The 17,592-nt window shown below is 48.2% G+C and overlaps 1 protein-coding gene across 1 annotated transcript; it reads left to right on the top strand.

Annotated features, from left to right (window-relative positions):
* The first annotated feature begins 234 nt into the window (after positions 1-234).
* Positions 235-15,471, top strand: LOC135819151 (myosin light chain kinase A-like). Its single transcript, XM_065332311.1, has 11 exons — positions 235-1,575; positions 2,873-2,951; positions 4,394-4,456; positions 4,989-5,071; positions 5,432-5,504; positions 6,954-7,044; positions 8,949-9,026; positions 11,170-11,245; positions 13,483-13,600; positions 14,441-14,602; positions 14,821-15,471. The coding sequence occupies exons 1-11, from the start codon at positions 1,427-1,429 to the stop codon at positions 15,034-15,036; spliced, it is 1,188 nt and encodes a 395-aa protein (XP_065188383.1). The 5' UTR covers positions 235-1,426; the 3' UTR covers positions 15,037-15,471.
* The last annotated feature ends 2,121 nt before the right edge of the window (positions 15,472-17,592 follow it).

The following is a 17,592-nucleotide window of genomic DNA, read 5'->3' as shown; positions in this document are numbered from 1 at the left end:
CCACTTTCAATAAATCGTGACGCCATTTTGTTTTAACACGCATACGGTCCATTCCCCTTCGGATAAGCCATACTTATTTTTGGCGTTCAGTTTCCCTTTAATCATTGGTACTGTGTGTACCATGGCGAAAGCACACTATCGGCGTCTCGACTCCAGTCACCACTGCCTGGTCACTTGATAGAAAAGGTACTGCATGTACCCGGCTCTGTTTGATCCTCTGCGAGCAGAATCGGAAGTTTCCTGAATCGACCAAGTGCAAACATGTGAACAAGATGGGAAGTGCTGGTCAAAGGACGCAAGGCGAAGAGTGCAGGGATGCGCTGCTGTGAGCGCCTGGCACTTCAGCCTTGAACACTGCTCGCCCTGCTGCGGCTACTGCTGCTGCTTCTGGAGATTGCCTCGATTGCTACCGGCAAGACGAGGCAAACATTAGCTAACCTAGTACCTCTCTGGCGGATCATACGGATCAGAGAGAGAGAGAGAGAGGTAAATCGTTGAAAATGCTGTGCTGCACCATTGTGCATTCAGAATGCTCGAAAAGTGCCCGTTCGTCAGCTGCCTCACCACGTGCAGTAGGCGACCCGCTGAGCGCAGGCAGCGAGCTCCGCATCGTCCTGACCAAGTCGACGGTGTGTTCGCTCATACCATAATCATAGCGCTGGACCTTTGGCTTTGGACTACGCGTCGGTAACGGTCGTTCGTGGGACATCCTGTGTGGTGTGCGTGGTCGGACAACGACGACGGTGTGCCACCACCCGCACAGTGGATGGTCATGACTAGGGCAAGTGAGCAAGTATGCAACTGGACTTCACTCTTCAGCGCAACAAGCCACGCATGCTAACACGGGCATAACTATTGCTGTCTGTAGTGCGGTAGTTGTGACAAGCGAAGGCCACAAAGTCTCTGGTGGTGAAGTTTGGGATTGTAATCACAGACCACCATCGCAGAGAACGTCTCAGCGAGGCCAGCTTCCCGCTAGGAAGAAGAGAAAGTCTCCTCCGGCAGGGGGGAAATCCGCGGTGGTAAAGAGAGAAGCTGAACAGTACGTGGCGGCTGGACCGTGGCTAAGTGGTTTGGTTTGCCACACAATAGCGTGACTCCCACCCCCATTCCCTACACACAGCCCGTGCTTTGTGTACACCGCATTCTGGTATTGGAAGAGTGTTGTGCGGTGCACGCTGCTACATCTGCACTGCGTTGTCTTGAGTACCCAGCAGAGGCATTGGAGGCAGGCGAAGAGAGGGTGCGTGCATACACCGTGCATGAGAAAGATAGGGCAGCAGCATCAGAAAATATAGGAACAGCCACAACAGCATCAGAAACAGGAGCAGCAACAGCAGCAGAAACAGGAGCAGCCATAGCAGCAACAGCATCAGAAACAGGAGCAGCCACAGCAGCAGCAGGTGGTAGAGGGCTGAGGTTGGCGATGGCAAAGAAGGCAGCAGTGGTGTCTGGATCATCATCATCATCGGTGAAGTATGCCAGTGGCTGCCCACAAGCCACTGGCTGGCTATTCCCCATGGCATCTCATGACAAGGTTACCCGCCACTATGACATTGGAGAAGAGCTTGGGTCGTAAGTTCTCCACCTGTTAGCACATGAACGTGATACACAATGCAACTTTGTTAGGCTATCGATCTCCCATCCTCTCTTGACAAGAAAACGTTCTAACTGATAACAACATTGCAAGAGACTGTATCTGGACAGGGAACATTGTCGCATGCACGACTGCATTGGTGTATGGTTGGAGACCCGTGAAATACAGCCAGTCATACGACCCCGCGCATATAGGAATGCCGGTTGCTCGCAACTTTTGAGCTAGCACTTCTGCTGCCAGCTTGAAACTGGCCTGACTTGTGCCGTGAGTCATGCAGCCAATTGTAAAATCATGTCCGTGGGGTAAACGCCAGCTTGAATACTGCAAGCGACCCACATTCTTACTAATCTTGCAGTGGTTACTACTAACTCTTGTAAAGGAATCTCGGGAAATAGAGCATAGATACACGCATATTTCTTTTATCCGGACCTTGAACTTCCGGGCACCTCAGTCTACTGGGCACCCTGTGGGTGATTATTAGAGGTAATATTACTACTCTCTTCCCATTTATACAAAAGAGAAAGACCAAGGAACTACAAGTACATTCCTCTTCCCAATTGTTATGGAAATAGTGTACATATATGCCATATCTCTGGCGCGTCCCTATCGAAATGTATGTGATTCAGAGAGAGAGAGAGAGAGAGAGAGAGAGAGAGAGAGAGAGAGAGAGAGAGAGAGAGAGAGAGAGAGAGAGAGAGAGAGAGAGAGAGAGAGAGAGAGAGAGAGAGAGAGAGAGAGAGAGAGAGAGAGAGAGAGAGAGAGAGAGAGAGAGAGAGAGAGAGAGAGAGAGAGAGAGAGAGAGAGAGAGAGAGAGAGAGAGAGAGAGAGCGAGAGAGAGAGAGAGAGAGAGAGAGAGAGAGAGAGAGAGAGAGAGAGAGAGAGACAGAGAGAGAGAAAGGGAGAGAGAGAGATACATGAGTGTGATTGTTTCCAAAGTGTAGCATAACTCCAGTGTAGCCTTGTAGCAAATCACAGTGCACGCACCCGCACTCTGTCTTGAGGTGATGACACCCTCCTGATCATGAGCGAAAATTTGAAAGAGTTTGTAGGTATGTAGCCAGGGACGGAGTGCGGGTGTGTGCTCTGCATTTTGTTATTTTGTAACCATTGGATCTACATAATATGTTTGAATACAGTGGATGGCTACAGTGGAGTCCTCGCAGTTTGTAACCATTGGAATCCCAGTGTATTGAAAGCTTACTGTATGCGTCGCCATTCTCGAGAATAACTTCACTTTGTGCTGCTGTCTGTGCTTCTCTCCCTGGCCGCATGCAGTGGCATTACTTCCGTCGTTAGGAAATGCACGCACCGCAAGACCAAGAGACCATACGCTCTGAAGATCATGGACAAGAACGTGAGTTCGCCTGCGGAGTCTGAATCCGAGGAGTTCAGTTCAGCTGACTCGAGGCGCTTTTCCAGATGCAATCGTCCTAGGGAACGCATAAGAAAACAAATGTCTTGAGAAAGATTGCCTCCTTCTCGTGTGTCTTGCATCACATGTTTCCACTTCTCCAAAAATACGGTACAGGTCCTCCCTCATTATAACGAGTCCGGTTAGTACATAAACCCCGTTAGTAAATAGAAATCTGAAATCCCCTGGCGAAACGTGGTCTATACAACTGTTTACAGGTCCGGTTACAACATAATCCGTTAGTACATAAAATTCGTTATAACGACCCTTTGCCCAGGTCCCCGGAGTGCCAAACCCTCAGTATAAGATAATACTGACCATGCAGGACCAAGGCCAAAACAGGTAGGATAAAGCAGAAGGACCAAACGTAATTATATCTGTGTATTCGCGAATATGGACGATCCTTTTCATCCAAGGAAGAGTTATGTTGAAGATTTTCAATTATCTTATAACGAGTTGAAGCATTGATAATTTATGTTGTATCGAGGGTAGCCCCAGTAAGTACGAAGTAGTGCCTATTTCACCTTTAGCTGCAAGTCCTGCTACAAGGTAAGTCTCGTTATAAGACAACTTTTTCGATGGCCCAGAGATTATCTACTAACGAGGGAGGACCTGTACTTACTTCGCTTTCTTGTTATTGGGCAACTTGCCCGTTAGAATCTGCGAAGTAAAATATACAACTTACTTACTTACATGTTAGAACAGAACGGGGTGTGGACAGATATGTTGTCCCCACCCCATTGACAAGTGCATTCCGTCATATTATAGTACATACAATGTACTATAGTATGTACTGGACTGGTTAGGTAATTCACTTTTAAGATGATCATAGGACAAAGCACAAAGCCATTCAGCCCTTTACCAACTTCACGTCTGACGTCCAGCTGCAGATGAGCATATCTCCCACCGTACCTCACATGATGCTGGGTGAGTTACAGAGTGTCCAATGCTTGTATATCGGACAACGAGGATCATACGGCTAGCTTGGCCGAACACTGGGTAGGAAGAGTTAACCACTACCATATTTCCCGGAGTACAAGCCGCACTCCCCATTTTTTTTGCCACGAAATGCAGATATCTACCCTATTTATTGATCACCGTTATTTTGACCATCGGAATATAAGCCACCCCCCCCCCCCCAAAAAAAAAGGGGGGTGAATTTTCAGTGTTCAAAGTGTGGCTTATACTCCGGAAAACATGGTAGATTATGCGGCTGTATTCCTATGCTCTGTGTGGAACCTACTTTGAGTAGGCAGACCATCAAGCTTGAATTGAATATGTTATCGAATACAGACCTGATGTTCTGGAGTCCATCAATGTCTTGGAGAAGCTAGCAGGGATGAAATGTCAAGTCGCCCTTCGTTTCTTCTGTTCTTTCCGTGCAGGAATTCCGTAAAATTGTTCAAGTGGAAGTCAATGTCATGCTGCGTCTGCAACATCCCAACATTGTACGGAACACGGCCTAGATACCTGCCTGTCCTACCTGCCTCTGCATATATACAGTCAACTTTGCGTGTAACGGCACTCGGCGGGGCATCAGAAAAGTGTCCTTATTCGCGAAGTGTCCTTATACCCGAAGTCTCACTATAATTTATAATGTATAACAGGTACAAGTAGAATGGACTTTGCTCTGGGCATGGAAAATCTGTCGTTATTCACGAACTGTCGTTCTATCCGCAGTCCGAGCGTTATTAGCAAAGTTGACTGTATCCGCATGTGGGATCATTTCCAAGTCCACCCAGAGTTTGGGGATTTCACGGGGTGTCGGCCGTTGGGCGGTTCAATAGCCAATTGAGTCATCTTTCCAAGGTTCCTTTTGAATCGCTCTCCCCTCTTCGGGGAAGACTCGCGTGACCAGCTTTGGCAGTGAGCAAGTACAAATACAAGTACAAGTGTGTGTGTGTATTTGTGTGCGCACACGTGGATTTGCGTGTATGCGTGTCCATGTGTATGCCTATGTCTGTATGCGCACGTTGACAGATACGACTTCACGAAGTGTTTGAAAGTGATACAAAAGTGTATCTTGTCCTGGATTTGGTGCGTGGAGGAGAGCTTTTCGACAGGTAAATACTCCCGATTTGGTACTAGCATTTTGGACCTAGATTCATGACCCAGTATCCTTGCACATATCCTCTCATTTCCACTCTCTGATTCATTGAGGAGATTTTCACACATCTTGTTCAGTCACTGTTCTGCTGCTGCAACCACTGCGACCGCTGCTGCTGCTGCTGTTGCCACCACCACCAGCACCACCAGCTGCACCCGGCACCACCAGCACCACCACTAGCACCACGACCAGCAACAGCACCACCAACAGCACCACCACCGCCGCCACTGCCACTGCTTCTGCTGCTTCTGCTGCTGCTGCTGCTGCTGCTGTTGTGCTTGATAGTGTTGTTGATGTGTTGATGTGGTTCTTACAGGATAGTGGACTGTGGTTTCTATTCTGAACAAGAAACTGTGGCTGTTATCCGTCAAGTACTTACTGCTGTTGAGGTAAGATGTAAATGTTGCCGCTCAGCACTGGGAAACTACTTAGCACGCACAGAAATCATGCGCGGCTGAAGTATGGAACTTAATGCCCAGGGCCCTGCAACTATGATCAAGACCAACACAGCCATGTTGCCATCAGCCTGAAATAATCCATGCAGGCATGTAGTATGAACTCGGATGGAGAGCCAAGGATAAATTTATAGAAAAGAAAAAGGCCCAAGGAGCTGGTGGTGTTAGTGGACATTATAGCGTAACGTGTAGTTCCTTGTTCCTTTTTCTTTTCTACAGTCATGTAGTGTTTGTAGTTATCTAATGCATGTATGCATGCACACATGTACTGAAGTACAAGTATACGGCAGGCCCGTAGCAGCCCCATTTTGGTTGGTCCGGCAAGATCCGACCTCGATGCCCCCCCCCCAGCCCACACTCATACATATGCCGGTACATGTACAAAATCATCACGGTACATGATTGTGCGTGTATGTGTATGTAATCGTGACCATGCAGAGTGACATTTGGCGAGAAAAGGAAGAAGGATCTTCTGCATGAGTCAGGAAAAAGGGCATCAGCATGTTGTGTCCGTCCAAACAGAACTTATTGAAGCCTATGAAGGCATAGCAACAGTATCTAAATGCATGTGATACAAGTACCAAAATGGATCTTTGGAGGAGGAGAAAGGACATTGCAATAGAATATCTTTGGTACAAAGCGTATCTAGAAAGAATTGGGGGGAAGAAAAGAATCCATACATTTCAGGAAGTACAGAGTAGGAACATTCACAGACATGACTGTCCAGTACTCCAAGGCATGTACATGTACATGTAACGATCATGTCAACTATTACTTGCAAAGAAGTGCAGGAAGTGGGCACAGGAAGTGGGCACATCCACAACTAACTTATTTGGCACAAGCCAGTGGTGAAAAGTGATAATAATTACTAGTATATTATCGTCAGCAGATGTAGTACATAGTCAGTAGCAGTTCACAATGCACTGAAAAGGCATGTGATATACATGTTACAAGATACCGTCACACGTATACCAGTAATTTATAGTGAGTCTGTGCATGTAGATCTACGTGGGTGTTGTCCTGTGCTGTGACCTCCTGCCATGCCATTCCTCCTGCCATGGTACATCATGGTACATGTACATGACATCAAGAGTATGTAACCCCCACCCTCCCGGTTTATACACTTGATACCATGTACTACCTCTACTTATTGCACACATCATCATGGGTGGACATCCTGAGCTGCGCACATATATGTGTGAGCTCCCCCCTTTTTTTTTTTTTTTTTTTTTTTTTTTTTTTTTTTTTTGCCGCACATTGGTCCGGCAGCTGCCGGACCTGCCGGACCGCCTGCTATGGCCCTGTACGGTAACAGCATAACATCACAACCGCATCATATGCACTGTGCACTGTGCACTGCGTATGCCGGCGCTGTGTCTACAGTATCTGCACAGAAATAACGTTCTTCATCGTGACCTGAAGCCGGAAAACCTGCTCTACGCGGATCCGAACGACGACCTGTCGCTGAAAGTCGGTGAGTTGGTTAGAATACAAGGGTCTCACGGTGTACGAGACTTTGAGTCAGTCAGAGTACAAGGGTCTCTCCGTGTAGGTGAACGTGCGCGCGCGTGTGTGTGTGTGTGTGTGTGCATGCTTGCGCGCATGTGCATGTGTGTATGTGTGTGTGTGTATTGTATTGTATTTGTATTGTATTTTATTATTTTACTTGGGCATTCCCAACAGACCCTAAGGTCTTCTTACAGGGTGCCCAAGATGAATGAAATTGTTAAGTTCCTGGCGAAATGATTGGGGATATGATTTGTGCGAAGGGATTCGGGAAGCGCATTAAAGCGGTCAGCACCAAGGAATGAAATAGATCTGTATCCAGCTTGAGCTTGCACAATGGGTAAGGAAAGGAAATAATTGACTTGGCCGCGGGTTACTCTGTCTGTGTGAGCGCAGTCACGGCGAAGGGAGAACATGTCAGAGAGGAGTGAACTGCAGATATTGTGGATGCAACGGAACACGAAGAATATGGACTTAGTATGATATATTTTGTCTAAGCTAATTATGTGGTATCGCTCAAGCAAGTATGATGTCCGCGTGAATGTGTCATGCTCAAATATGCATCTAAGTGCTCTCTTACTTATGCGTAGCAGCTGATCTCTCACATTGTCAGCGAGGCAGTGGACGTAGGCAGTGCTGGCATACTCGAGCTTGCTCTGGACTACTGACAAGTAGAACTGCCTTCTGGCCTGGACAGCAAGGTTCCTCCTTCCACGTCGAAAAGCACCTAGTTTCTTTCCGATGTCTTCCCTGAGGGAGTTAACGTGGGCACTGAAACTTAAAGTTGAATCGAGAGTCAGTCCTAGATACTTAACTTCGTCAGACGGGGCAATAACAGTCGAACCACAGACAATGCTCAGGTTAGGTGGGGGATGTGAGCGTCTGCTGTGGATCAGTAGTACTTGGCTCTTGCTGGAGTTCAGGAGCAGGCCGCGATCTGTGAGGTGCTGCTTAACCACTGAAAAATCGTCTTCTAAGTAAGACATGAGAATTCGTGGACACTTTCCAGAGGCATACAGGGTGGTGTCGTCTGCATAAAGAAGGCATTGGGAACGCAATGGCAGAGTGGGGACAAGTCGAGTGTAGATGCTGAAGAGGGTAGGGCCTAGGACAGAACCCTGGGGAACACCCCTAGTGCAGGTTCTACAGTCACTTGTGGTTCCGTTCACTTCTACGCGTTGCTGTCGGTGAGACAGATACGACTTGAACCACTCAAGAGCATTTCCACGGATCTTCAGATTGTGAAGGTCATCTATTAGCGTTTGGTGGTGGACGCGGTCAAAGGCTTTGCTCATATCGAGCAGCAGTACGGCCGTATAGTCTCCGGTATCCATGCTTCTCTGCCAGTTATTGATGGCAAGTGTTAAAAGGTCCTCAGTACTGTGGTTCCGCCTGTATGCAAACTGTTCATTGTGTGTGTGTGTGTGTCCCATATGGTGCAGTGGTATGTGCAGGGTTCAATTCCCGACGATTATGGTCGCACACGTCTTTCTTCTCTTTCTCGGACTCTTCCTGACTTTTCTTTCATTCTCCTGGGTGGTTGCCAACAGCCAGTGTATGCCGGAGTATGTGGTGTGGTGTGTGTAGAAAAAAATGGAAAAATGAAAAATAGGGATTCACTGGCCAGAAAAAGTCACTTCAAACGCCTGTGTGGTGGATACCAGGCTAAAAATAGTGGCGGTCAATTCATCAGCCTTGCAAGCTGTCGAATGGTGTAATCCCAGCACAAGTTGCTATGTCTAACATAGCTGTTCGCTATCATCGCTTCCGCGATGGGCATGTCTGAGGTCTGAGGTGTGTGTGTGTGTGTGTGTGTGTGTGTGTGTGTGTGTGTGTGTGTGTGTATGTGTGCATGTGTGTGTCCGTACCTAGCTGACTTTGGGCTATCCCGTCTCATCACCCCTGCACGGCGCAGTACGCTGACTATTTGTGGAACTCCTGGCTATGTTGGTAAGTGTGTTCTCTCACTGTTGCCAACTGATACTCCCCCCACAGTGCTTGGTAGGGTCCAGCGGATAATGCCGGTATTATATTCGGCATTATACGACTATCCGAGCATCAGAGCATTATGGAGCATTAGAAAGGAACAAAACGAGCATTATGTGAGGTTTGAACGGCATAACGAGTTTCATAGTGGATAATATCGGGAAATCCCAGGTTTTTGGCAACAATCGGCTACAATCATGATCATGAGATGTTGTCTGATGATTGGTTTTTGCCATGAAACTCTGAGTAACAACGAAACAGCCCTATTTTACTCCTTTTGTGTACCCCTTGCGTACTACGCTCCGCCCATTCCGGGCATTTGAGCACTATGCATTGTACCGGCGCTTGACTTTGTGATTGTGTAGCCACTTAACACCTTTACAACTAGCGCTACATAACTATTGCTACATAAAAATGTTATGGTTGTAGCGATATGGTCAGGTAAATGAAGCCATTTGTGAAGCATGCCCAACCGAGGCCGAGGCAGTTCAAGTGACACAAATCCGGAGAAATTATTTACGCGAAGTGAATATCAAACAGACGAAGAAGATTTTTCTAGTTGTGCCAGAGGCTCTGGCGATAGCATCTCTAGCGATACTGAAGTAGACACTGTTGCATTGCTAAGTTTGGACCAGGATGAAGGAGCGGCTATAAACAGAAAGAGCTCCTTCCAAAAGAACTGCCGTTGCCGAGTCCAGCTCAGAAGGCTCGAAAAGAACTAGAATTTCTCATGGACTCAGTACCAAGTCGATTGCTCAGCATCGCCTGTCTTACTTTCCTGATGAAGCACGTACAGTTAGTTGTGGACGGTTGTAATGCCAGGCTTACAGTCAAATGCTATCAGGAAGGAAGAGTATTGTGGCAAGCCATACGTCTACACACCATCTCAAGGAGAAGATGAGAGCACAAGCAAAGAATGTAGAGTGGCAAAATAACTGACCACGTGTTTTCAGGATTTCCGCAAATGGGAGGGCTCTCCATCTGAGATCGGATCTCAGGAGCTGACCTCACGTCTGGTGTTTCAGATGAAGACATTATTCACAGAGTGGACGCAGTGACAGCTTGTCTGCAGGCAGGAATACTATTTGCCAAGATTAACTTCATCCCAATAATGAATGACTACCTGCAATAATGGTTTCATCTCTCACTACATGGATAATTAGGGGAGGGATTTGATACACCGACTATTCTGCCACAACCCTGCATCAAAGTTGGAATGGAGAGCAATCAATGGAGAAGCGATCATGTCTTATAGTGCTAAGAAGTGGTGGAGCTCGTGAGAGATAAGGTGGCAACTTCAGATGCAGATCGACGATATGCATAATTTCCTGGAAGTTTGACAATGTGCAGACTTTCTTCCATTTGTGCCCCAAACCGAGCATTATATCCCTTGCTGAAGCATTATAATCAGCAATATAAGGCAGTTTTTGGAGCATTACGGTTAGCATTATACGAACATTTTCGGAGCATTATCCGCTGGACCCTAGTGCTTGGTCCACATTGTGGTGCATTAGCTGGGTCACGTTAGTAGCCCGTGTGTTTAGTCCACCATGCCCTCCCATGCAGGGAATGAACACCAAACGCCCCAAGTCCGTAAGCACTCCCATCATGACCTCCAAGATTGGTCATTCCAGTCCCAGGTCCATAATGCCCTCCCAGGTCCATAATGCCCTCCAAGGTCCATCATGCCCTCCAAGGTCCATCATGCCCTCCCAGATCCATCATGCCTTCCCAGGTCCATCATGCCCTCCCAGGTTCATCATGACCTGCGAGACCCATCATTTCTCCCCAGGTCTGTCACTCCCTCCTGGATCCACCATGCCCTCCCAAGCCCAGCATGCCCCTCCCCCAGGTTCATCATGCCCTCCCAGGCAGACACCGCATGCCTCATACCCAGCCCATAATTATGTCATCCCACTTCGGTCCAACGCCATGCACCAAGTCTATGTACTGTAGCCAGTATTTTTCCCGTGCCCACTTTGTACCTGGACTCGAGTAGTAGCTACATCACAGTGCGGATGTAAGAACAGCTTGTTCAAAATGTAAAATGCCAATGGTGACTTTGCTGATTGGCATTCTTGTGTTGTCTGCGCTCACCACCATGCAGCTCCGGAGGTTCTTCTCGGCAAGAAGTACGGCCCACCGGTGGACATGTGGGCGGTGGGTGTTATTACCTACATACTGTGAGTTTACGGGCCACACAGCGACTTGGCTATTAGCTCAGCATTTCTGTGGTGCAGCACAGTCTATGCTGACTTTATTTATGGTAACAAATTGGACTCGTGCGCATACAGAAAGATAGTCTACATGTAATTACATGGCATGCTGTACATACTGTGTGGACAAGATCGATAATTGTCCAGCTGAATGAATTGTGCCATGCATGATATTGAGGGTGTGTGGTTTACTGAGATCAATACAGGGCCGGAGGAAGGAGTTTATGAGTGGTCCGGCCAACCTTTGATGGGGTCCGGGGGACCTCCCCCGAGAGAAATATTTAAAATTTACGTGAAATAGAGCGAATTTGGGCGTCTCTTAAAATGATAGTAAAAGAACACAAACACAACCTTTTTTTTAACCATGGTGGTAAAGACACACCTTGCAATATGGCGGTAAACACACGCCTGCCCACACATGCTCTCTAGGCTGCAAAGTTCTGGCACAGAGCTCTCCTTCTCACCACCACCACCAACAGTTCGCGCCTGGCGCCTGGTCGATGCATGGCTGGTGGTATCCGGCATAGCAGGCTGGTACATCAAGTAGCGCATGGCACATAGATGATGACACAGCAACGACATAGCTCGATTGCGACGTACGTTTCGTCCCCGCTGGACTCATCAGGCAATCTTCTTCTTGGATGTCTTCATACGGAGCTTGACTCGGGAGAATGAAGTTGAAGACACCACTGCAGCTGTATTATGGTTGATAAATATGGTGGTAAAGACACACCTTGCAATATGGCGGTAAACACACGCCTGCCCACACATGCTCTCTAGGCTGCAAAGTTCTGGCACAGAGCTCTCCTTCTCACCACCACCACCATCAGTTCGCGCCTGGCGCCTGGTCGATGCATGGCTGGCGGTATCCGGCATAGCAGGCTGGTACATCAAGTAGCGCATGGCACATAGATGATGACACAGCAACGACAAAGCTCGATTGCGACGTACGTTTCGTCCCCACTGGACTCATCAGGCAATCTTCTTCTTGGATGTCTTCATACGGAGCTTGACTCGGGAGAATGAAGTTGAAGACACCACTGCAGCTGTACTTATGGTTAATAAATATGGTGGTAAAGACACACCTTGCAATATGGCGGTAAACACACGCCTGCCCACACATGCTCTCTAGGCTGCAAAGTTCTGGCACAGAGCTCTCCTTCTCACCACCACCACCATCAGTTCGCGCCTGGCGCCTGGTCGATGCATGGCTGGCGGTATCCGGCATAGCAGGCCGGTACATCAAGTAGCGCATGGCACATAGATGATGACACAGCAACGACATAGCTCGATTGCGACGTACGTTTCGTCCCCGCTGGACTCATCAGGCAATCTTCTTCTTGGATGTCTTCATACGGAGCTTGACTCGGGAGAATGAAGTTGAAGCTCTGTGCCAGAACTTTGCAGCCTAGAGAGCATGTGTGGGCAGGCGTGTGTTTACCGCCATATTGCAAGGTGTGTCTTTACCACCATATTTATCAACCATAAGTACAGCTGCAGTGGTGTCTTCAACTTCATTCTCCCGAGTCAAGCTCCGTATGAAGACATCCAAGAAGAAGATTGCCTGATGAGACCAGCGGGGACGAAACGTACGTTGCAATCGAGCTATGTCGTTGCTGTGTCATCATCTATGTGCCATGCGCTACTTGATGTACCAGCCTGCTATGCCGGATACCGCCAGCCATGCATCGACCAGGCGCCAGGCGCGAACTGATGGTGGTGGTGGTGAGAAGGAGAGCTCTGTGCCAGAACTTTGCAGCCTAGAGAGCATGTGTGGGCAGGCGTGTGTTTACCGCCATATTGCAAGGTGTGTCTTTACCACCATATTTATCAACCATAAGTACAGCTGCAGTGGTGTCTTCCACTTCATTCTCCATTTTTTTTAACCATATGATTAAAGCCATACAGTGCCGGTCACGGAGTCCTGAGCTACTTCGAAGCACATCACACGTCGGCAGTACAGTCGAGTTGTGTACCTCTGGATTTTTTACACCGGTTTTGCACGAATCACATGGACCATCCACCTGGGAAAGTGGTCCGGCCATGGCCGGACCAGCCTGACCGGTTCCGCCGGCCCTGCAATACATGTAATACTAATTGTCCAACTGAGTGCATTGAGTGCATTGTGACATGAAAGATAGTGTAACTACATGAAATCGATGTATTGTATTGTCCAACTGAATGCATTGTGCCATGATGTACAGACTGTGCGGTTTTGAGCCATTCTATGACGAAGATCAGCAGGAGATCTATCAGAAAACCATCCGTGCCGAATATTCGTTTCCATCGCCTTATTGGGATGATGTCAGCGTGGATGCAAGGGTAAGGTCTTGTAAGAATGACCTCGAAGAATATTGTTCTTCCTCTGTGTGCTGTGTGCTGTGTGCTGTGTGCTGTGTGCTGTGTGCTGTGTGCTGTGTGCTGTGTGCTGTGTGCTGTGTGCTGTGTGCTGTGTGCTGTGTGCTGTGTGCTGTGTGCTGTGTGCTGTGTGCTGTGTGCTGTGTGTACGCTCTTTAAAAGTAGTGTCCCTTGACCATCCCACGGGCACCTACATTTTCAGAAAGCGCGTAGTCGGCAGCCTAGAGCCAGCTTGGGTAGCCATGGCATCCCCCGTTTCCCCTTTGAAACCACACCCGAATAGCCACTCCCGAAAGGAAAAAAACATACCCAGAGGTTGGTCAGGCAAGCTCTAGCCAGCAGGCCACATGATTCACTGGATGTGCAGCTGTACTTGCATGGGGTTGGAAATTGCCAGCAATGACAGCTTACGATTCCCCAGCCAATGTGTGAGACTTATAGTGTGGTATTGATTCTAGCATAACTGTCATAAGTACAATATAGAAGCCGCCATTATTTAGAGTACAACCTAGGTATGAGGAGTGTCGGACGTGCTACATACACTACATATAATTATGACTGTATGGAGTGTATGCCCCCCCCCCCTCACTACCCAGTGCAAGTGGGATTTGATGAACTGCTGTAAATTCAACTACTAAATTGGGCTCCAAACCGGGGACCTTGCGAAGGGCACCCCCGATGGCTGGCCGAGCCATCCTCAAACACTTTCTGTGAAGTTTCTGATGTCCCTGTGCCAAATGCAGACTCTGATCCTTCTCTGATCACTCTCTGATCACTCTCTGATCATACTGTGTTCGTGTGCAGGATTTCATCAACCAGTTGCTACGCTATCGTTCTTCAAAGCGCCTAACAGCCACGGAGGCGCTGCACCATCCCTGGATTGTGAACTCCAGACCCAACCAAAAGCATCTAGACTCGGCGTACGGCAAGCTGAGAGAGCGTGCACGTGCTCGCACACATTGGAAGGTGAGCTGTGCATTAAGCTGGCATTTTCCCTTTCCAGGTTGTAACTTGTAACAGTGAAACATGTGTGTGTGTTCAACGTGCATTGGTGCATTGGTTATCCGGATGCCAAAGTTTGGGCATTTCGGTTCTCTGGTTTTTTTGCACGTGTTTGTGTGTGCATGCTAACCCAGTAGTGACTACATGTCTGTGTTCTGTGCTGCATGGCTGTCTATGTGCAGCAAGCAATACTGGGCACCATTGCGGTGGGCAGACTGATGCGCAGTGTGGGTGCTGCCTCTCTCGGCAGAGACAACACCAGTGGGAATGCAGCGTCAATGACGACCACCGTGCACGCCCAGGAACACAGGAATGACGCGGACGGAGATGTAGCCAACGGCTCGCTGCCCGAAAATGCCGACTGTGAGGAGCTCAGTGACGATGGTACAGCGTTGTAGTGCCCTGTTGCTGTTGACATGCCTACACGGATATGATTGGTTCCATTCGCTCTGAGGGAGTCATGTGACATGCCACTGAGACTAAGTAGTAGTAGAGGCTCTGGTTTCCCGGAGAGCAGCCTGGTGGATGTGTTTGGATGTGTTCCAAAATGCTGATACGGACGTGTGCTCTTTGCTACGGACGTGTGCTCTTTGCTACGGACGTGTGCTGTGGAGCTCGGTGCATGCATAGCTAGTGCCATGCATGCTTCATGTAAGAGGACACGAAGGAGGTGGGCTTTCGATCTTCCTCTCAAGTGCTGCACTGTACATTGAGTTTTCTGCATGCATACTAGGGCGTGTGCGCTCTTGCCCCATATCCGCGACCTGCACTGTCTGCAGTGACGTTACAGTTCAACATTTGTACAGAACTTGATAGCTATCACTTCCCAGTCACATGCAGCCGAAACAGGAGCAGAAATGCTTCAAGAGATGTGGGATGACTGTACATACTGGAACTTCATGTGACTCGTAATCGTAAATGTCACATATTCCATTCCTGTAGAAGCCAATATCAGTAATAGGCTGCTATTCGAATCAGGCTGCTATTAATTAAAGCCACATATCCTATGTACGAGTATGGCAAGCCTATAAGCAGGTCAGAGAGGTTGCCATGAATAATAGACTCACTATCATGTGCTCAGGCGCTCAGAGGGATTTCCCCAAAAATGGTAAACAGCATTGATCAAAATTTTGAATTCGCCAAGATGGCGCGCAGTATCTCTAGAGATCGTAGCTTTTCGGCAATTGTTGCACTAGAGAGCTCGGAGTTTCCGCTACCACGTAGACCCTTCAATTGTTAAATTTGCAAAAGAAATGATGGAGTTAAGCAGGTTTTAGTCATCAATCATAATTATATGATCGAAAGTCTGTATGTGCCGCCGTTGCATCTTGAATTCAAAACAGGCTTCTATATATTCTACGAGAAAGGCTTTTCCAGAAAGTGTTTATACACCAGACACAACGGACGGCAAGCCCAGCATAGCGCTGCATTATGTCCAGGTAGTAGTAGTAAAAGTCGTTTACGTCACCTCCGATTCGCAACACACGAACAGTCCTGGGATACACCACGTACAGTAACGATAATTGAGCCAGAGCATGCGAAAAGGGGGTTAACCTCTAAAATCTGACATTTCGAGCTGACTATCTAGTGTTACTCCAACATGTTTCAGAAATCTTTTGCAAAAAACCGCATCAAAAAATCTCTTTTCGTTGCAATGTTATAGGTGTTTTAGTGCCAGGTGGTCTGTTGGCAAGTATCGCACTTTGCGGTGCAAAGAAAAAAATGATTGTCTGTTCTAGACATTGTACATACGCTGACACTATTTTCTTGATGAAGCATTTGAAGAATATTCATGATGTACAGAGTGCACTTTAATGCCTAGTTTGGACCAACACAGAAGAGGCATAATCAGCATTTTCGACTAAGATCACACACATGCACAGTCGTGGCCCGTAAGCAGCCAATTTCCGCGATTGTGTTCATCGGCAACATGGTGTGAATATTATACAGTTACAGAAGAGCACACGATTAGAACTGTACAGTTACGGCTCTCTAATTGTCTAGTCACTGACTGGTGGGCATAGGTCATCCCTGAACTGCTCTTGCACAAACGGACGGATTTCTTTGTGCAAGTACTGGCGACGAGCTCTGCTCATACCTCCAGGTGCAATGACCGGTGGTAAGCCTGCATCTTGCACTGCCTGCACGGTGGTCTTCAGGATGTCAACAGAGTCACTGTTTCCGCCAATGCACTTCAACCATTCCTGGTGTGGCAGCAGCGAAGGTGAAGTGGTGCATCTGGCTCACGGCTGGGATTGGCCGGAAGAAGTCGGGCAGGAAGCGGTCCCACTCGTACCAGGTAATTGTCGACCCAAATGGAGCGGAACGATGATTCACCGATGATCTCAACTTGGGCTGCCGCGCAAGATTCCTTGTACAAGGCATGTACGCTCTTGTATGTTTGGGTAGCAGGCAAGAACACTGGAGGAGCATCATCACGTCCACGCAGCGGGGCTGGATGCGGAATGCCGTTGACTTCTGCATGGTTGTTGATGAACTGAACGCATCTCTTCATGTTAGCGTACAGGAGCGCATTATGTGGTCGCCTGCCTGTATTGCCATGGTCCCTGGGCACCAGTCCCCACCAGTCCGTGTTTCTCCAGGTGCTGCTGCAGACCATACAAATGCTTCTTGCCGATGTCGTACGCGTAGCGAAACGCACCAACACACACCTCGACACCCAGGAAGCTGTAGGCGAAGGACTCGCGGCGACGCTTTCCCCCATGCGCGTTCTGACTGGTATTGTGGCGGCAGGACTCCAAAATTCCCAATAGCACGGTATCGCTCTCACTTTTCTCCATTTCCCTCATGTTTAGTGTTGACTGCTCAAGAGTTACTCTGTCAAACTTACGGAGGCAGTTCTTGCTGCATCCACAATTCTGGAGCTGAGCAAATTCAGGTGCAGGAGGAGCAGCAGCAGCAGGGACGTTCTCCACTATTGCTTCGTCTTCCAC

This window comes from Sycon ciliatum, chromosome 6 (assembly GCF_964019385.1).
Source record: "Sycon ciliatum chromosome 6, ocSycCili1.1, whole genome shotgun sequence".
NCBI classification, from domain to species: domain Eukaryota; kingdom Metazoa; phylum Porifera; class Calcarea; order Leucosolenida; family Sycettidae; genus Sycon; species Sycon ciliatum.
The sequence above is the reverse complement of the archived record's forward strand: the minus strand, read 5'-3'. Positions and strand labels throughout refer to the sequence as shown.

What these genes read in the sequence shown, in the direction of transcription:
- LOC135819151 (XM_065332311.1), top strand. Translation starts at nt 1,427, where the DNA reads ATGGCAAAGAAGGCAGCAGTGGTGTCTGGATCATCATCATCATCGGTG. An exon ending in TGAAGATCATGGACAAGAAC is followed by an intron (nt 2,952 to 4,393) that starts GTGAGTTCGCCT and finishes CTTTCCGTGCAG; the next exon opens with GAATTCCGTAAAATTGTTCA. An exon ending in GTGCTCGCACACATTGGAAG is followed by an intron (nt 14,603 to 14,820) that starts GTGAGCTGTGCA and finishes GTCTATGTGCAG; the next exon opens with CAAGCAATACTGGGCACCAT.